Below are 15,431 nucleotides of genomic sequence, written 5' to 3'. Positions count from 1 at the left end.
CCCGTGTATGCATCTGGGTAAGGGTCCGTGTAGACTCTGTTGCGAAATTCTCTCCGGGTAATCATGGGCACGGACTCCCGTGTATGGGTCCAGAATGGGGTCCGTGCAGGCTCTGTAAATCCCATTCTCGGAGGCTAATTGACATGGACCCCGGGTACAGGTCCGGAATGGGGTCTATGTAGGCACTGTATTTTTCTTCTTCGGGCCTCTATGATACGGACCCGTACACGAGGTCGTGTAGGGGTCTGGATACGCTTTTTGTGCTATTTCTTATTTTTCCGGGTGTTTCTGACGTGGCATTGCGCAGCTTGACTTTCTTTCCCTTTCGTTGGCTTTCATTATCTTTTGTTCAAACCTGCGAATAACAATAATAACATGAATTAAGCGCGAAACTCGGACTAAAAACGCCAAAAAAGCACGGATACGACAAAATAAAGTCCCTAAAATGCTATGGAATTCGTGCTTATCAATCCGCTTGTATAACATTATTTTCTCATTTACGTTTTTTGGGGTTAAATTCGATAAGGAGCTTGCTACTTCCAGCCGTGGAATATACAGGCTCCGTGTTTCGGGACAAATATTTCATACTTTGCCTCCTCTTATTCCCAACGAAGATGGACAAACATACTTCCAACTTTATTTTTGGGATAACGAAAATGAATTGCATAACAGGATGAATGTTGTCGGTGATGTTGCACTTGATGAAAACACTATGATAATGCTAATGGATGTCATGAAGAGTAAACCTTATGTAGAATTGTTACGAAGATTAAATCAATACCCTTGTATTCAAGACCTTAGATTGCATATTTGCAAAAATGCTCATGTCGATCAACGTTGTTATAATGCACCGACTGTTGACCAGGTAGCTGCTATTTGGGTAGAAGGTAATAATCCAAATATTCCTTGTGACAGAGATATAATTGTGTGCAGTTGTGATGGTAGGAGTCATCAAATAAAACATTATTTTGGATGTTATGACCCACTGCAATATCCATTGTTTTTCCCCAATGGTGAAAATGGTTGGCATCAACATATTCCGAAATTTAAGCCTGGTACACGTGATGATTCTACTATAGCAACTGTGCTGGTTCCTACCAATTTTTCATCAATCGATGATGTTTTATCTCGAGAGAGAAGTTGTAAGTATACTACTGAACATATCATTTATAAGATATTTGTTTCAATTCTTCTACAGTTATGACAATGAATTATATTCTAATATGTAATGTTTTCTATGGAATAGGTGTTCGTGGAAGCAACAATAGAATGGTCTCATGTCGTGAATAAATTCTTATAAGCTACAAATTTGAGATAATGATTCATCGATTCTATTATATGGTGGAAGATTGTTGCAACAATTTATTGTTGACATGTACATAAAACTTGAAACAACAAGACTTGATTACTATCGGGTGAATCAAGCGGAGATGCAATCTGAGTTGTACCAAGGTATTGTTGATAGTGTTGTGAGAGGAGAAGCTAGAGGTAGCGAGGTTGGCAAACGTATTGTACTTCTGGCATCATTTATTGGTGGGCCAAGGGATATGCGTCGGCGGTATCTTGATGCCATTACATTGGTGAGGACTTTTGGTAAACCAGATTTGTTTATCACTATGACATGTAACCCGATTGGCGTGAAATAAAGAATAATTTGTTTGAAGGACAACTCCCTCAAGACCGTCCGGATTTGACATCGAGAGTCTTCCGTGCCAAATTACAAGATCTGAAGGATCAGATAATTAAAAAGCGTATATTTGGACCAGTTGCAGCTTATGTGTATGTAGTAGAATTCCAAAAACAAGGACTTTCTCATGTCCACATGCTTGTGATTCTGCAAAATGATTATAAGATTAATTGTGTTGATATGTTCGATGGCTTCGTTTCAGCTGAAATTCCGAACAAGGATTCTCACCCACGTTTGTTTGGTTTGGTTATAAAACACATGATGCATGGACCATGTGGTACTTTAAACAGAAATAATTCGTGTATGATTGGTGGCCGATGTAAAAGTCATTATCCTCGACAATTCTCTGAGTATTATGTTCAAGGTTTAGATGGTTATCCAATATATCAAAGGAGAGATGATAGTCGAACTATTAATGTTCAAAATGCTGAATTAAGTTCACAGTGGGTTGTACATTATAATCCTTATTTGCTTTATAGATACGATTGCCACATAAATGTTGAAGTGTGCTCTGGAATGACTGCTGTCAATACCTTTACAAGTACATTTACAAGGGTCATGACAAAGTAGGTGTGAATCTTTTGTTTCATGAATCACAGACATTGGTGGATGAAATCAAAGAATTCCAAGATGCACGTTGGGTTTCGGCACAGGAATCAATGTGGCGGATTTATGAATTTGATTTAAATGAAATGTCACCAGCTGTGATTAATTTACCACTCCATTTACCGAACAAACATTGTGTGACGTTTTGGAAAAATCAAAACTTGAGAAACGTTTTGAATCTTGAACAAACGTCAAAAACTATGTTGAGTGAATTCTTTCATCTATGTTCTACTACATCCAAAGCAAGACCATATTTGTATTCTGAAATCCCTGAACATTATTTTTGGGATAAACAGGGTAAGATTTGGATTGAAAGAAAACAAAGAAAGGTAATTGGACGTGTCAATGCTGCAAGTCCCGTTGAAGGTGAAAGATACTATTTACGCTTGTTACTCCTTCATGTTAGAGGTCCTAGTTCGTTTAACTATTTATTGACATTTAACAATCAGATTTACTTCACTTTCAAGGAAGCTTCGCAGTCCAGAGGATTACTCGAATGTGATCGAAGAAATTTTGAATGTCTGAATGAGGCAACGACCTTCCAGATGCCCTATGCATTGAGAAGATTATTTGCAACCATCTTGACTTATTGTGAACCCGCCAATGTTCAAAATTTGTGGGACTCATTTTACAAACATTTTTCTGAAGATTTCACAAGGCATGAAACGAATGATGATTTGGATGTTTTGTTTGAGACACTGCATTCTTTTGATTTTTTCCTATAGAGTATGGGAAAAAAATTAGAATTATATGATTTGCCAAAAATACCACTTCAAAAATAGCACACGGAAAGATGTCTCCAGAGAGATTATGGATGAAATGTCAGTTCCAATATCGGCTGATGATGATGATGCTCGGTTCAAGTTAAATAAAGAACAACATAACGCATATGATAAGATTATTGAATGCTTGGATTATGTGAGAAGTGGATTGTTTTTCGTTAATGGACCAGGTGGTACAGGTAAAACGTTCTTATATCGAGCTTTGCTTGTGACTGTCAGGAAAAGAAACTTGATTGCTTTAGCAACTGCTACTTCGGGAGTCGCAGCTTCTATATTGTCGGGTGGTAGGATAGCACACTCTTGCTTTAAGATTCCGATTGATGTGCATGAAAAAAGCTTCTGCAGTATTTCAAAACAGAGTGGGTTGGCTGAATTGTTAAGAGAAACTCGGCTCGAGTTATTATATGGGATGAAGCACCTATGGCAAAACGATTTGCAATTGAAGCAGTTGATCGAACACTGCAAGATCTTGTTGGCGTATCACAACCATTTGGAGGAAAATTGGTTGTTTTAGGTAGTGACTTTATGCAAGTATTGCATGTGATTCCAAAAGCCACAGTTCAGGAGACTGTCAATGGAAGCTTAGTACGATCTTACTTGCACCCACGTATGCAACAATTAGTTTTATCTGAAAACATGAAAGCAAGAGCTGATCCAGTTTTTAGCGAATTTTTGCTCAGAGTTGGCAAAGGAATAGAAGATATTGATGATACGGAAATATCGAAATTCCCGATAAAATGATTATTAGTTTTTGTGGTGATGATATTGATTTTGCAGACAAAAATTGATTGATGCAATCTTTCCAGACCATGCTGAAAACAGCCACTTGCCAATATATATGACAAATCGAGCAATTCTTGCAACAAAAAATGCTTATGTAGATAAGCTGAATGACAAAGTATTGTCATTGTTCCCCGGAGAATTGAGGACATTTCTAAGCTTTGATGAAGAAACCTGATGAATTTTTAAATAGTTAATCTCCTCTAGGTTTGCCTCCTCACCGTTTGTCATTGAAAAAAAATTGTCCGGTTATGTTGTTGCGAAATCTTGATCCATCTGATGGACTCTGTAATGGAACGCGAATGGTTTGTAAAGGATTTTAGGATAACGTTATACATTCTGAGATAACCGTAGGGCAACATTCTAGACAACAAGTTTTTATCCCTCGAATATCATGATCACCTACTGAAAATGAAGGTTACCCTTTCCAGTTTAGAAGGAAGCAATTTCCTATTCGACTTTGTCTTGCTATGACGATTAACAAATCTCAAGGACAAACTGTTCCAATCGTCGGTATCTATTTACTGGAGCATGTCTTCTCCCATGGTCAATTATCGGAGCATGTCTTCTCCCATGGTCAATTATATGTTGCACTGTCAAGATCAATCATATGTTGCACTGTCAAGAGGCACGTCTATGATGAATACAGAAGTGATGATTAAACCAGATCTACTTAAAAATGTTGGTGACTCGCAAACAAAAAATGTGGTGTACAAAGAAGTTCTAGACAACTTTCCCTCGTCACTATAGAAGACATTCTGTCGGGTATAGTTTGTGATTACTATGTGTGAATATTTTCTGAATAATATGTTGAATTTTTGTTGAAGATAATCCAAAGCTTAATATCTTGAATAGAATGTAAATGATCTCATTTATACTACGGCATACTACAATGCCGTTCCGGTAACCATTTTCGTATCACTATAATTCATATAATAAGAGATACAATAATTGTTAACAAATTTTAAACCAAATTATTTCGTCTCATTTCAAGTGTCCACTTTTGTATATATTTATTTTCATTTGTGGCGATTAAAAAGCTATACTTAATTTGCTGTGGAAAATTATTAATTTGATATAAAGTTATTTATGTTTAAAATAATGGCTGATGATTTCATACATAAAATTTGTTTGGATCATCAACGGACCTAAGATATATAATGGGATATTACACCATGCAATAGCTAACTTCAGGAAAACATACAAAGAAGAAAACACAGTCTCGCCAACGAAATTAGTTTGCCAATCAATGACAGCACCAGATTCTCTAGAACCGAATCCATTCGATATATTCTCGGTTGCTGGTTGCTGGTAAGGCACTCAAACATCTACGCTCCAAAAACAAACTTTTCATCGGTTGCAGTGCTCGAAATTATTTCGAACAACTTAGTGACATCGTACAACCTATCAAGACAAAAGTTTCGCCACATGAGCATTTATAAGCTCATGGTTATAGTAACCTTAATCTATCAGCAGCGGATGCAAACATCTCTATATTTAATTTCAGAACAATTAAACTTTATATAACACGTGTTCAAATTTTTTTTCCCCACGAGATTGATTATATAAAATGTTTTAATTTATTTTCAATTATCAATGTGTTATGTTGATATTATTTAAATAAACTATATATAACTCTTATGGTTTTATCTATATTTTAAATATTTTAGATTTCAAATCATAGTTTTTCTTTTATTGTTCAAATAAAAAAAAATATATAATGATTGTCCTTTATTATTATTAAGAAATCATACTTTGGAGTGGAATATAGAGTCGATTAATAGATTTTTTAACATCATTTATTTGATGAATAAGTTGAGAAGATATGACTTATTTCAAAAAATAAAAATATTGTTATTTATTGATTTCTAATTCTCTTCATTCCTTCTTTTTTTTTCCCTCAAATTTCGTTCTTATACATGATTATAAATCAATATTTCGTACTCATGAATAATTGTACTATGACGTCGAAGTGAATGTCATTTTTTAAAATCACAAACTATAAAAGTAACAAATTTAATTTATATTTTATATTTGCTATATAGATATACATTCATCTTCCTCACTCTTTTATGTTTTATATTTAGATGTATGTTCTCGAGTTTATTTCCGACTACTCTCCAACTTTTTTAGTACATTTTCTGTTTGGTACACGAGAAATCAATGGAACATTATCAAATTCATTGTCAGAGTAATTTATAAGCATGCTTTCTTCAGCTTATTCACCTATATTTCCTTTAAATCTTTGGAATATTACAATCATTTCATTCCAAATGCTTTGTTGTCCACGTACAACGCACGTGTTTTCCACTAGTAAAACTAAATGCGACTTAATTTTTATAACTCAGACTCAAATAAAGGAAAAAAAATCCAAATTTGACCACACGAGGTCGAGTTGCTTCGATTTTTTGATTTTACGCTTGCAAAAATAGTAAATTTTAACATCTATACTAAAACTTTAGCCTTATTTAAATTTTCATATTTTCTTTTAAAATCGAAATGGGTTTGGGAAAAAAGGATTATAAGATGATCAAAGCTATAATTTATAATTGATAGAAAACAGAATAAAAATACTAAAAAATTTCAAGTCTTGTCTAATCTGTATCCATCCATCCATCCATCCATCCAAAGTAACAATGACAAGATCATAGACTAGCGGAAATTAAATTCTTTGAATCAAATGGGATTAGCATTCATCAAGATGTTTAACATTAAGAGGGAAATCCCATTCTCCATAAATATTTAGTTGACATTCTGAATACATGCAATGCATCCATCAGCTACAAATCAAATTATCCAAAAAACAATAAAATTAACATGATTCCACACACCCAATACTCAGCATCTTAAGGTCAGGTGTATCCATTCATGCGCCAAAACACCAAGAAATTGGTATCCCCCGTCTCCTTTTCAGACTCTGTGCTATAAATCCTCATTCCAACCAACCCAGACTGTTAACATGCGCTTGAACTATATGGTAATTATCATTCATGTCCAACTTAATTGGCTGTGCTTCTCCTGTCTTAACATTATAAGCAATTAAGTATCTCTGAGGCTCTGCACCATGGAAAACCAATACCTCCCTATCTATTAACCAACCAACGGGTTCTATGTGTTCCATTTTTGTACGAAGGAACTTCTTTATTTTCGTGCTCTGAGGTTCCAAATCAAAGCTAAGCAACTTGCTCCATTCTAGAATTTCCGGATTCATTTCCCAAACATCCCACAAAATGTCATTGGCAGTAGCAATAATGGACATCTTACTGCCCATTGGTAAAATTTTTTGGTATTTTTTCCCGAATGGAGGAATAGGAAACTGGCTAACTATTTCAGTATCGACGTTCATAATCAAGAGAACAGTTTCGCCAACCCAGTACATAAAGCCTCCACAAACCAATGGGAATGACATGAAAGCTCTCCTAGCTGTGAGAGACAAGTGCTCGATATCAATATGCCTCCAAACTTGATCAACCCCAATAGTTAGCACTGCACATTTTACATATTCGAAACCTCTGGAATAATCATAGGGCTGCACCACTTTATACTTCATGGACGCTTCAACAAATGCTAAACCACAACGCCCATGGTGTACTATTCTACAGAAAAACCGAGGAAGAAGGAGCTGCTGCTTTGTCATGGGATTAGCAATGTAAAGATGGTGTCTGTCTCTGAAATTGGTCAAAACTAAACCATTACAGCTAGTCCATAATAAACAACAAAACACACGGTCAAACTTGGATATCTCGAGACAACCAGCTCGCATTTCTACAAATATGGCACTGTGAGACATATGCCGACTCTGGATCATAAGTCCACGTGGTGAATTCAAAAGGTGGTCATGAATGAAATTTCGAGAACGGATCATAAGGCTCCAATCTCGGCAAACATGTCTCATCACATCAAATAAAACTAAAGCTGGCAGACGTAAAAGAACTTCGTAAACCATTTCTAGAGGAAGAAAGTCTTTCCTTTGTCTCTTCTTGGCACACCTCTTGCAACAATGGTAAGGGTTGATGGCTAGATTCCAGAGACCACCAACCTGAATCTGCATAAGTTACACAGAGGAATAATACAGAGTTTAACACTAAATTCTCCTCATTCGGCATGAAACTACTCAAAATGTATCCAAAAAAGCAGTCGGACTGTATTCAAGTAATAAGGTGAAAACCATGCAATTTCACGAACACTCCATGTCGGACTGTATTCAAGTAATAAGGTGAAAACCATGCAATTACACGAACACTCCATGTTGAAAAAAATGAGGAACACTCCATGTTGAAAAAAATGAGGTCGGCCAATAATTTTTTTTGGAATGGAATGATTTCAAAACGAAAATATTTTTATGGGAAATTTGCAATGGAAAATGGAATAGAGAGCAAAGATTTTTTCCTCTCTTCTTCGCGGCGGCCAGACATTTGTGACTAATGTATAGTTTCTACACTATATGTAAGGAAAGGAAATAATTTACGACATCAGAGCTAAAACATAACACAGACGAAGTAAATAAATTGATGATTTTTCTAAGTCAATCAAAGATAATAACTTGGTGAATTACCTCTGTCTTTGGTTCACAAAAACCATCTGCGTCAACCAACTGCTTCGATTGAGGTCTCTTCTTACGCGGCATCGGAAATGATGGTGAAGAGTGGTTTGCTCAAGGCGGCGAAAGAAACTGCAAATAGGGTATCAGCCTTTATGGATTAGCTACCGATCAACACACACCGAATAACATATCTACATAATATAATTCAAAATCAAGCTCGTTTAAAAACAAAAAACAATATAAGGCTACATAATAAAACATAAAAAAGCCCAAAAGTTTGGAAAGACGGAATGAGCACGATGATTTCTACACGATGGTCAAACATACAAATACAGTTCTGTCAATATAAGTATTTTCAAGTCGAGAGAAAAACTTACATAATAATAAAACAGAAAAAGCCCAAAAATTGGAAAGCATATGCTCTTACATTATTCGATCGCCTGGGTTGAGCAGCATAAACAAAATTGACCCATTATTCAAACTAAAGATTACATCTATTTGGATAATTGATTCCCACATTTATCATTAAAATGTATAGGGGTGTCAATCGGGTCGGGTGGGTTGGGTTTTGGGTCAACCCGTGAAATTTTTTTTAATTTTTTTCAACCCGAACCCTAAGTAACCCGAAAACCCTCAACCCAAACACGAACCCGTCTAACCCGACTCAACCCGTCTAACCCGAATTTTATTTATTTATTTTAATTTTTTAAAAAAAGATTGAAAAAATTTAAAAAAAAATAATATTTTAATTTAAACACGTAATAACAAAATTTTCGATTTAAATTTGAAAGTTTAATTGTAAAAAATTATATTTATAAAATCGAATAAAAAATTGTTAAAAATATACAAAATAAATATTAAATGATGAAAATTTATCATATAAATATACAATAAATTTTATTCAAACATATAATATATAAAAATATAGGTAATATTTTCCCAAAAAAAAAGTTTTCGGGTCAATCCGCGACTCAACCCGAAACCCGTCTAACATAACACTAACCCGAACCCGACCCAAACCCGAAAAACCTCAACCCAAACCTGATTTTTTTCGTGTTGGATCGTGTCGGGTTGACGGATCTGTTGCATTTTGTCACCCCTATTAATGTACGATTTGTAGTAGTAGAAAGTGAAAGGATCTTTTCAAGAAGTCACGAACCATGGCTACAAAGAAAACAGAAAACTTGAGAAGGGAACTCCTAGAATTTAAGAAGAATCTGCCATAAGCAAACTGCATAAAGCAAATCAGTATTCGATGCAAGTAAAATTCACTTAAATTCCAAGAAAAGCAACCAACTTTACCCCGTAGAAAGAAAAAAGTTAGAAAAAATTGCACAGAACATATTTTTTTTGAAAAAAAACTCCTGCCGAAACTCTCAAAAAAAAAAAAATCCACCTCTCCCGATCATCAACATACTCACGAATTCACTTCTGAGAACTTCCCTAGATCCTTTAAAAAGCAAAGACCCATAGATTGGTAAAACTTTTGGGGATAGATCAAACACAACACCCATCCACGTAGAATTCAGCTAAAAACACATTGTTAATGCAGGAAAAAAAAAGAATTAGGGATTGATGGGTGATCTTGTACCTTGTCAGTTTTCTTCTGGTAAGAATCCGCGTTGAGCCTCACTGCAAATGCGGAATCAAAAAATATAAAAGCTTACATTTTTGGAGGTAAATGCTCCGACTGTTTAAAAAGAAACCCAAGGTCAAACGATGCAAAGAAGAATAGTTAGGTTTGAGTTGCGGGCTGAAGAATATTATATCCTAGGCCCAATTATTGTTAAATGGGTGGTGTTTTATTTTTTTGTAAAGCCCAGAAGTTGTAATTTGGAAAAAAGAAGATGTCCATGGGCTGAGGGCCCAATCCATTCGCGCTTTTGTGAGACTGTCTTACGAGCCAATTTTAATATACGGATCGTCAATCCGATCTGATTTGACCCGACCCATGAATATTATTAATTTTTATTTCTGAAATATTATTTTTCGCCATAAAAGTATCATTTTTTGTTAGTTATGACATAAAGAAATATTATGTAATATATGCTCTTTTGAGCGAAAAATATCACTCTTTATGAAAAAATGTTACTTTTCACTGTATATATTGATAGTGATACTAGCGAGTCAAGCTACTTGTGAGCAGCTCGATCAAAACTCGACTACAGCTTGACCGATCTCGAGTCAAGTTCGAAAAACTTGACCCTTTACTCTACTGGAGTTAGGGTTTTAAACGTTTCTTTGTAAAGTTTATGCATGTATCTTTGAAATAAAATCTGAAGTGGATATTGTTTAAATTTATTGGATGACATTTGACATATGATAACATACAAATCTGAAGCTAAGAATGAATTAGCAAGTTTGGGTGTGTTGCAGTCGATTCGTTACGTAGTGATTGACAAAATCAAAGCAACACGAGATTTACTAATGATAAAATGTCAAAATGATAAATTTTGTAAAATTGGTCTGTCTTCGATCTATACTAAAACCAAGTGCAACTCAATTTTTATAACTCAGACCCAATTAAAGAAAAAATAAAATAAAATCCAAGTTTGACCAAACCAGGCAAAGTTATTTCGATTTTATGCTTGCAAAAATGGTAAATTTTAACTTCTATACTAAAATTTCAGCCTTGAAATTTTTATTTAAAATCGAAATGGGTTTCCAGAAACATCCACCAATGAAAGATGATGTAAAAAATGAGGTATTGAAATTGTTGAATGATGGAGTGATTTATGCGATTTCTGGTAGTAGTTGGGTGTCTCCTGTGCAAGTTGTGACTAAAAAGGGTAGAATGGTTGTGGTAAGAAATGAAAATAATGAATTTATCTCTACTCGTATTGTGACTGGTTGGCGAGTATGTATTGATTATAGGAAGCTAAACAATGTCACATGCAAAGATTATTTTCCACTTCATTTTATTAATCAGATGCTTGATAGACTTACTGGTTATTGTTACTACTACTTTTTAGATGGTTATTCAGGTTATAACCAGATTGCTATAGCACCAGAAGACCAGGAAAATACAACCTTTACGTGTCCCTATTGGCATGTTCGCTTTTAGGAGAATGCTCTTTGGGCTGTGCAATGCACCTGCTACGTTTCAGATGTGCATGATGGTCATATTTGTAGACACAATGGAGGTAATCATGTGAGTCTTCATGGATGACTTATCGTTATTTGGCTCTTCTTTCGATCATTGTTTACATAACTTTTCTCTCGTTTTGCAGAGATGCCAAGAAAATAATCTTGTTCTTAATTGGAAAAAGTGTCACTTTATGGTTCAAGAGGACATTGTTCTTGGACATAAAGTGTCTTCCAGGGGATTAGACGTAGATAGAGCCAAAGTAGTTGCTATTGAAAAGTTTCCACCACCAAGGAACATCAAAGGAATAAGGAGCTTCTTAGAACATGTCGGTTTTTATCGTAGATTTATTAAAAAAATTTCTAAGATAACTAAATCCTAGTGTAATTTGCTAGAAAAAGATTCATCATTTATCTTTGATGATGATTGTCTGTAAGCTTTTGAAAAGGTCAAGACAGCATTGGTGATAGCACCGATCATGATAGTGCAGATTGGAAGAAGCCCTTCGAGTTGATGTGCGATGCTAGTGATTATGCAGTTGGCATTGTTTTGGGCCAAAGAAGAGGCAAGATGTTTAGGACAATTTATTATGCGAGTCACACTATGGATGCAGCACAACAGAACTACACTACCACTGAAAAGGATATGCTTGTAGTCGTTTTTGTATTTGACAAATTTCGACCTTATCTGACTGGTGCAAAGTGAATTGTATATACTGACGATGCAGCCATTCGCTACCTGTTCACCAAGAAGGATGGATACTGCTACTGCAAGAGTTTGATTTCGAAGTTGAGGACAAGAAGGGGAGTGAAAATCAAGTGGCTGATCACTTTTCTAGACTCAAGTTGGAGGAGAAGAAAGAAGAAGGTGTCATAAAGGAATCATTTCCAGACGAACAACTCTTGAGGTAAACTCTATCCTCCGTTGGTTTGCTAACATTGGTAATTTTCTGTCTTGTGGTATTCTTCCTCCAGAGTTAAATCACCATCAGAAGAAAAAGTTTTTCCATGACATCAAGTTCTTTATGTGGGATGACCCATATGTGCTCAAGAGATGTGCGGATCAAATCATTAAAAGATGTGTGGATGGTAAAGAAGCACAGAAAGTATTGGAGAAATGCTATTCTGCACCATATGGTAGGCATTTTGGAGCATCAAGGACAGCGGCTAAATATTGCAATCTGGTTTTTATTAGCCAAATTTATTTAAAGATATTTATTTAAAGATAGATATACCTTAGTAAAATCATGTGATAGATGTCAAAAGATGAGTAATATCTCTAGCTGTCATGAGCTGCCACTCACAAATATTTTGGAGGTGGAACTTTTTGACATTTGGGGAATTGATTTCATGGGACACTTCTCACCCTCTTTTGGCCAATATTATATTCTTTTATCCGTTGATTATGTATCAAAGTGGGTGAAAGCAATTACCACCAGTACTAATGATATTCGTGTTGTAGCCAAGTTTGTGCATAAGAATATCTTCACACGCTTTGGAACGCCAAGGGCCATTATCAGTGACGAAGGTACGCATTTTTGCAATAAAATTTTCAACTCACTTTTGGCTAAATACAGTGTGAAGCATAAGGTGGCACTTACATATCACCCACAGTCGAATGGACAAGCTGAAATATCCAACTAGGAGATTAAACAGATCTTGGAGAAGACAGTGAAGACTAACTATAAGGATTGGGCGAGCAAGTTAGATGATGCATTATGGGCATACCGGACTACATTAAAGAAACCTATTGGGATGTCTCCCTATAGGATGGTTTTTGATAAAGCGTGTCATTTGCCACTCGAGTTGGAACATAGAGCATTCTAGGCAGTGAATAAGCTAAATTTCGATCTAAAGGCTTCTGGCGATCTGAGAAAGCTACAGTTAAACGAGATGGAAGAATTTTGCAACGATGCATATGAGAATACCAAGATCTACAAAGAACGGACAAAGAAGTGGCATGACAAACAAATCGTGTAAAGAGAATTCGAACCAGGCCAACAAGTGTTGTTATTCAATTCACGTCTGAAGTTCTCTGGTAAGCTGAAGTCGCGATGGTCAGAGCCATTTACAGTAGAGATAATGTATCCTCATGGGGCAATTGAGCTGAAATGTAGTGATGGAAGAACATTCAAAGTGAATGGACAGAGAGTTCATGCACTACTACGGAAATGAAGTGTAGAATGTTGATAACATTCTACTGAGCGAGTCGAACTAAGAAGCGGTGCCAGTCAGGCTGACGATTGTAAACCAAGTGATTTTTGGGAGGCAACCAAAATCAGTATCTTTTTCATTTTTCTTTACTTTCTCGTTTTAAGTATCATATTTCTTTTGCATTTTTTGTTTTTTATTTTGAATTGAGCATGTGGAAACTAGGCATTGATATGATTATTCTTGTGCATGAGAGAAGAATATTGAAAGAACTGAAGGAGGATGCAAGTTTGATAATAAATTGTTGATGCCTTAGCGCTGCAGCACCACAAAGAGGCGCTGTAAATAAAGCTTGACATGCGAAGAATTAGCGCCATGACCCCTCATTCAGCGCTGCAGCACCTCAAACGCCGTAGCGTTAGCGCCGCAGCTCCAGTTTGAAGACTCAATTCATCGAAGAATTCTAGCGCCGCAGTGCCTCTAGCGACGTAGCCTTAGCGCCGTGGCGCTCGTTCCGTAAATAAGAAAAACAAAAAGCGCCCAAAATCATTCTACCCTAGCAACCACTTCACAGTGTCTTGGCACCCTCAGCAACCCATCGACAGAAACACTTCGGTCATGCACTAAATCGCTACTTATTCTCTCCACATCCTCTTCTACCTCTCTTCTACATATCCCACTCAACTATACTCATTGCATCAAGAGTGAAGGGTTAGAGTTCTTGGAGACTTCAAAGATGCATCATCCAAGCCGTGTTTTTGGTCGATTTTTGGTGGTGATTCCTACGATTACATCAGAAGGTAACTCACTTGACTTCGTTAGGTGTTGATCGTTAGACTCAGATTTGAAGAATTGTGGTGTTATGATATCTGCATCAAAGGTGATTGATGACGTGTCTGTGAGAATTCATGTTTGAGAATTGCCGAATTTGAACTATCAGAATTGTTGTGTGGTGGATTTGTAAGGGGTGATGTTTGTCTTCGAGGCAATAGTTGGTAAATCGGATTGTTGAATTGTTGACAAATGCCGTCGAAAAATAAAAATAAGGGTGACGAAGCTTCATCGTCGTCAACTCCTAATTTCCTTGATTTACTTCACATATTCAATGAAGTAATAGGTGGTTAATTGCTGAAGTAGACGCACGTGAAGTAATAGGATACCATTTTACTTCGTATTATAACCGAAGTCGTATCCAAGAAATTAGCGAAGTCTTTTGCCGGTTCAATGAGGGGAAACCGGTCCGGAATTAGACCGATGCCGAAGTAAAACATTTTTTACTTCATCGATTTCGTAAAGTGCAGAAGCAATAGATTATATATAACTTCATAGTTTACATTGATTGACGAAGTAAATGTTTTGTATAACTTCACAGGTTTTGTATTTTGGTGAAGTAATTGATGCGAACGACTTCGTTATTATGGAACTATGATGAAGTAAATTATATTATGTAACTTTGCCATAATTTTTATTTGTTGAAGTATTTGATATTTTGTTGCTTCATAATTTACACTTATTGACGAAGTAGTCGATTTAAAAGACTTCATTTTTTTGTATTATAGTGAAGTAATCAATAAAGAACAACTTCACAATTATTGAGTTGTGGTGTAGTAAATTCTTTCTTTAACTTCGACACAATTTTAATATGACGAATTATTTTGTATTTTATTATTTAATGATAATGATAATAAAGCATTCATTAGTATATAAATCATGATCATATGGCATCTTAACCTTTAAATTTACTAAGCTGCATGCTTCGGTATTAAGCTATAAGATTCATTCAAATGCTCGGCCTTGG

General features: G+C 35.7%; 2 protein-coding genes and 1 long non-coding RNA gene across 7 annotated transcripts; 2 read left to right on the top strand and 1 right to left on the bottom strand.

The window, feature by feature from the left end:
- Positions 1–1,430: 1,430 nt before the first annotated feature.
- On the top strand, positions 1,431–3,018 carry LOC140959357 (uncharacterized). Its single transcript, XM_073417211.1, has 4 exons — positions 1,431–1,593; positions 1,665–2,191; positions 2,287–2,391; positions 2,590–3,018. Exons 1-4 carry the CDS (start codon positions 1,431–1,433, stop codon positions 3,016–3,018), a joined length of 1,224 nt encoding a protein of 407 aa, XP_073273312.1.
- A 3,504-nt stretch (positions 3,019–6,522) lies between these two features.
- On the bottom strand, positions 6,523–10,111 carry LOC140960455 (putative F-box protein At4g17200). Of its 5 annotated transcripts, none has more exons than XM_073418734.1 (3): positions 9,990–10,111; positions 8,399–8,527; positions 6,523–7,900 (listed from the first exon to the last, which is right to left on the bottom strand). In XM_073418734.1, the coding sequence occupies exons 2-3, from the start codon at positions 8,480–8,482 to the stop codon at positions 6,788–6,790; spliced, it is 1,197 nt and encodes a 398-aa protein (XP_073274835.1). In that variant the 5' UTR covers positions 8,483–8,527; positions 9,990–10,111; the 3' UTR covers positions 6,523–6,787. The 5 variants fall into 5 exon arrangements, with proteins under 5 accessions (XP_073274835.1, XP_073274838.1, XP_073274839.1 ...); XM_073418737.1 differs by having other exon boundaries at positions 8,411–8,527; positions 9,990–10,110; XM_073418738.1 differs by having other exon boundaries at positions 6,523–7,894; positions 8,411–8,589; positions 9,990–10,108.
- Positions 10,112–10,290: 179 nt separating this feature from the next.
- On the top strand, positions 10,291–15,225 carry LOC140960456 (uncharacterized). Its single transcript, XR_012172168.1, has 2 exons — positions 10,291–13,505; positions 13,562–15,225. It is a non-coding gene; the product is annotated as an uncharacterized lncRNA (long non-coding RNA).
- The last annotated feature ends 206 nt before the right edge of the window (positions 15,226–15,431 follow it).

This window comes from Primulina huaijiensis, chromosome 15 (assembly GCF_012295235.1).
Source record: "Primulina huaijiensis isolate GDHJ02 chromosome 15, ASM1229523v2, whole genome shotgun sequence".
Taxonomy (NCBI): domain Eukaryota; kingdom Viridiplantae; phylum Streptophyta; class Magnoliopsida; order Lamiales; family Gesneriaceae; genus Primulina; species Primulina huaijiensis.
Note: the sequence above shows the minus strand (reverse complement) of the source record. Positions and strands in the feature narration are given on the sequence as shown.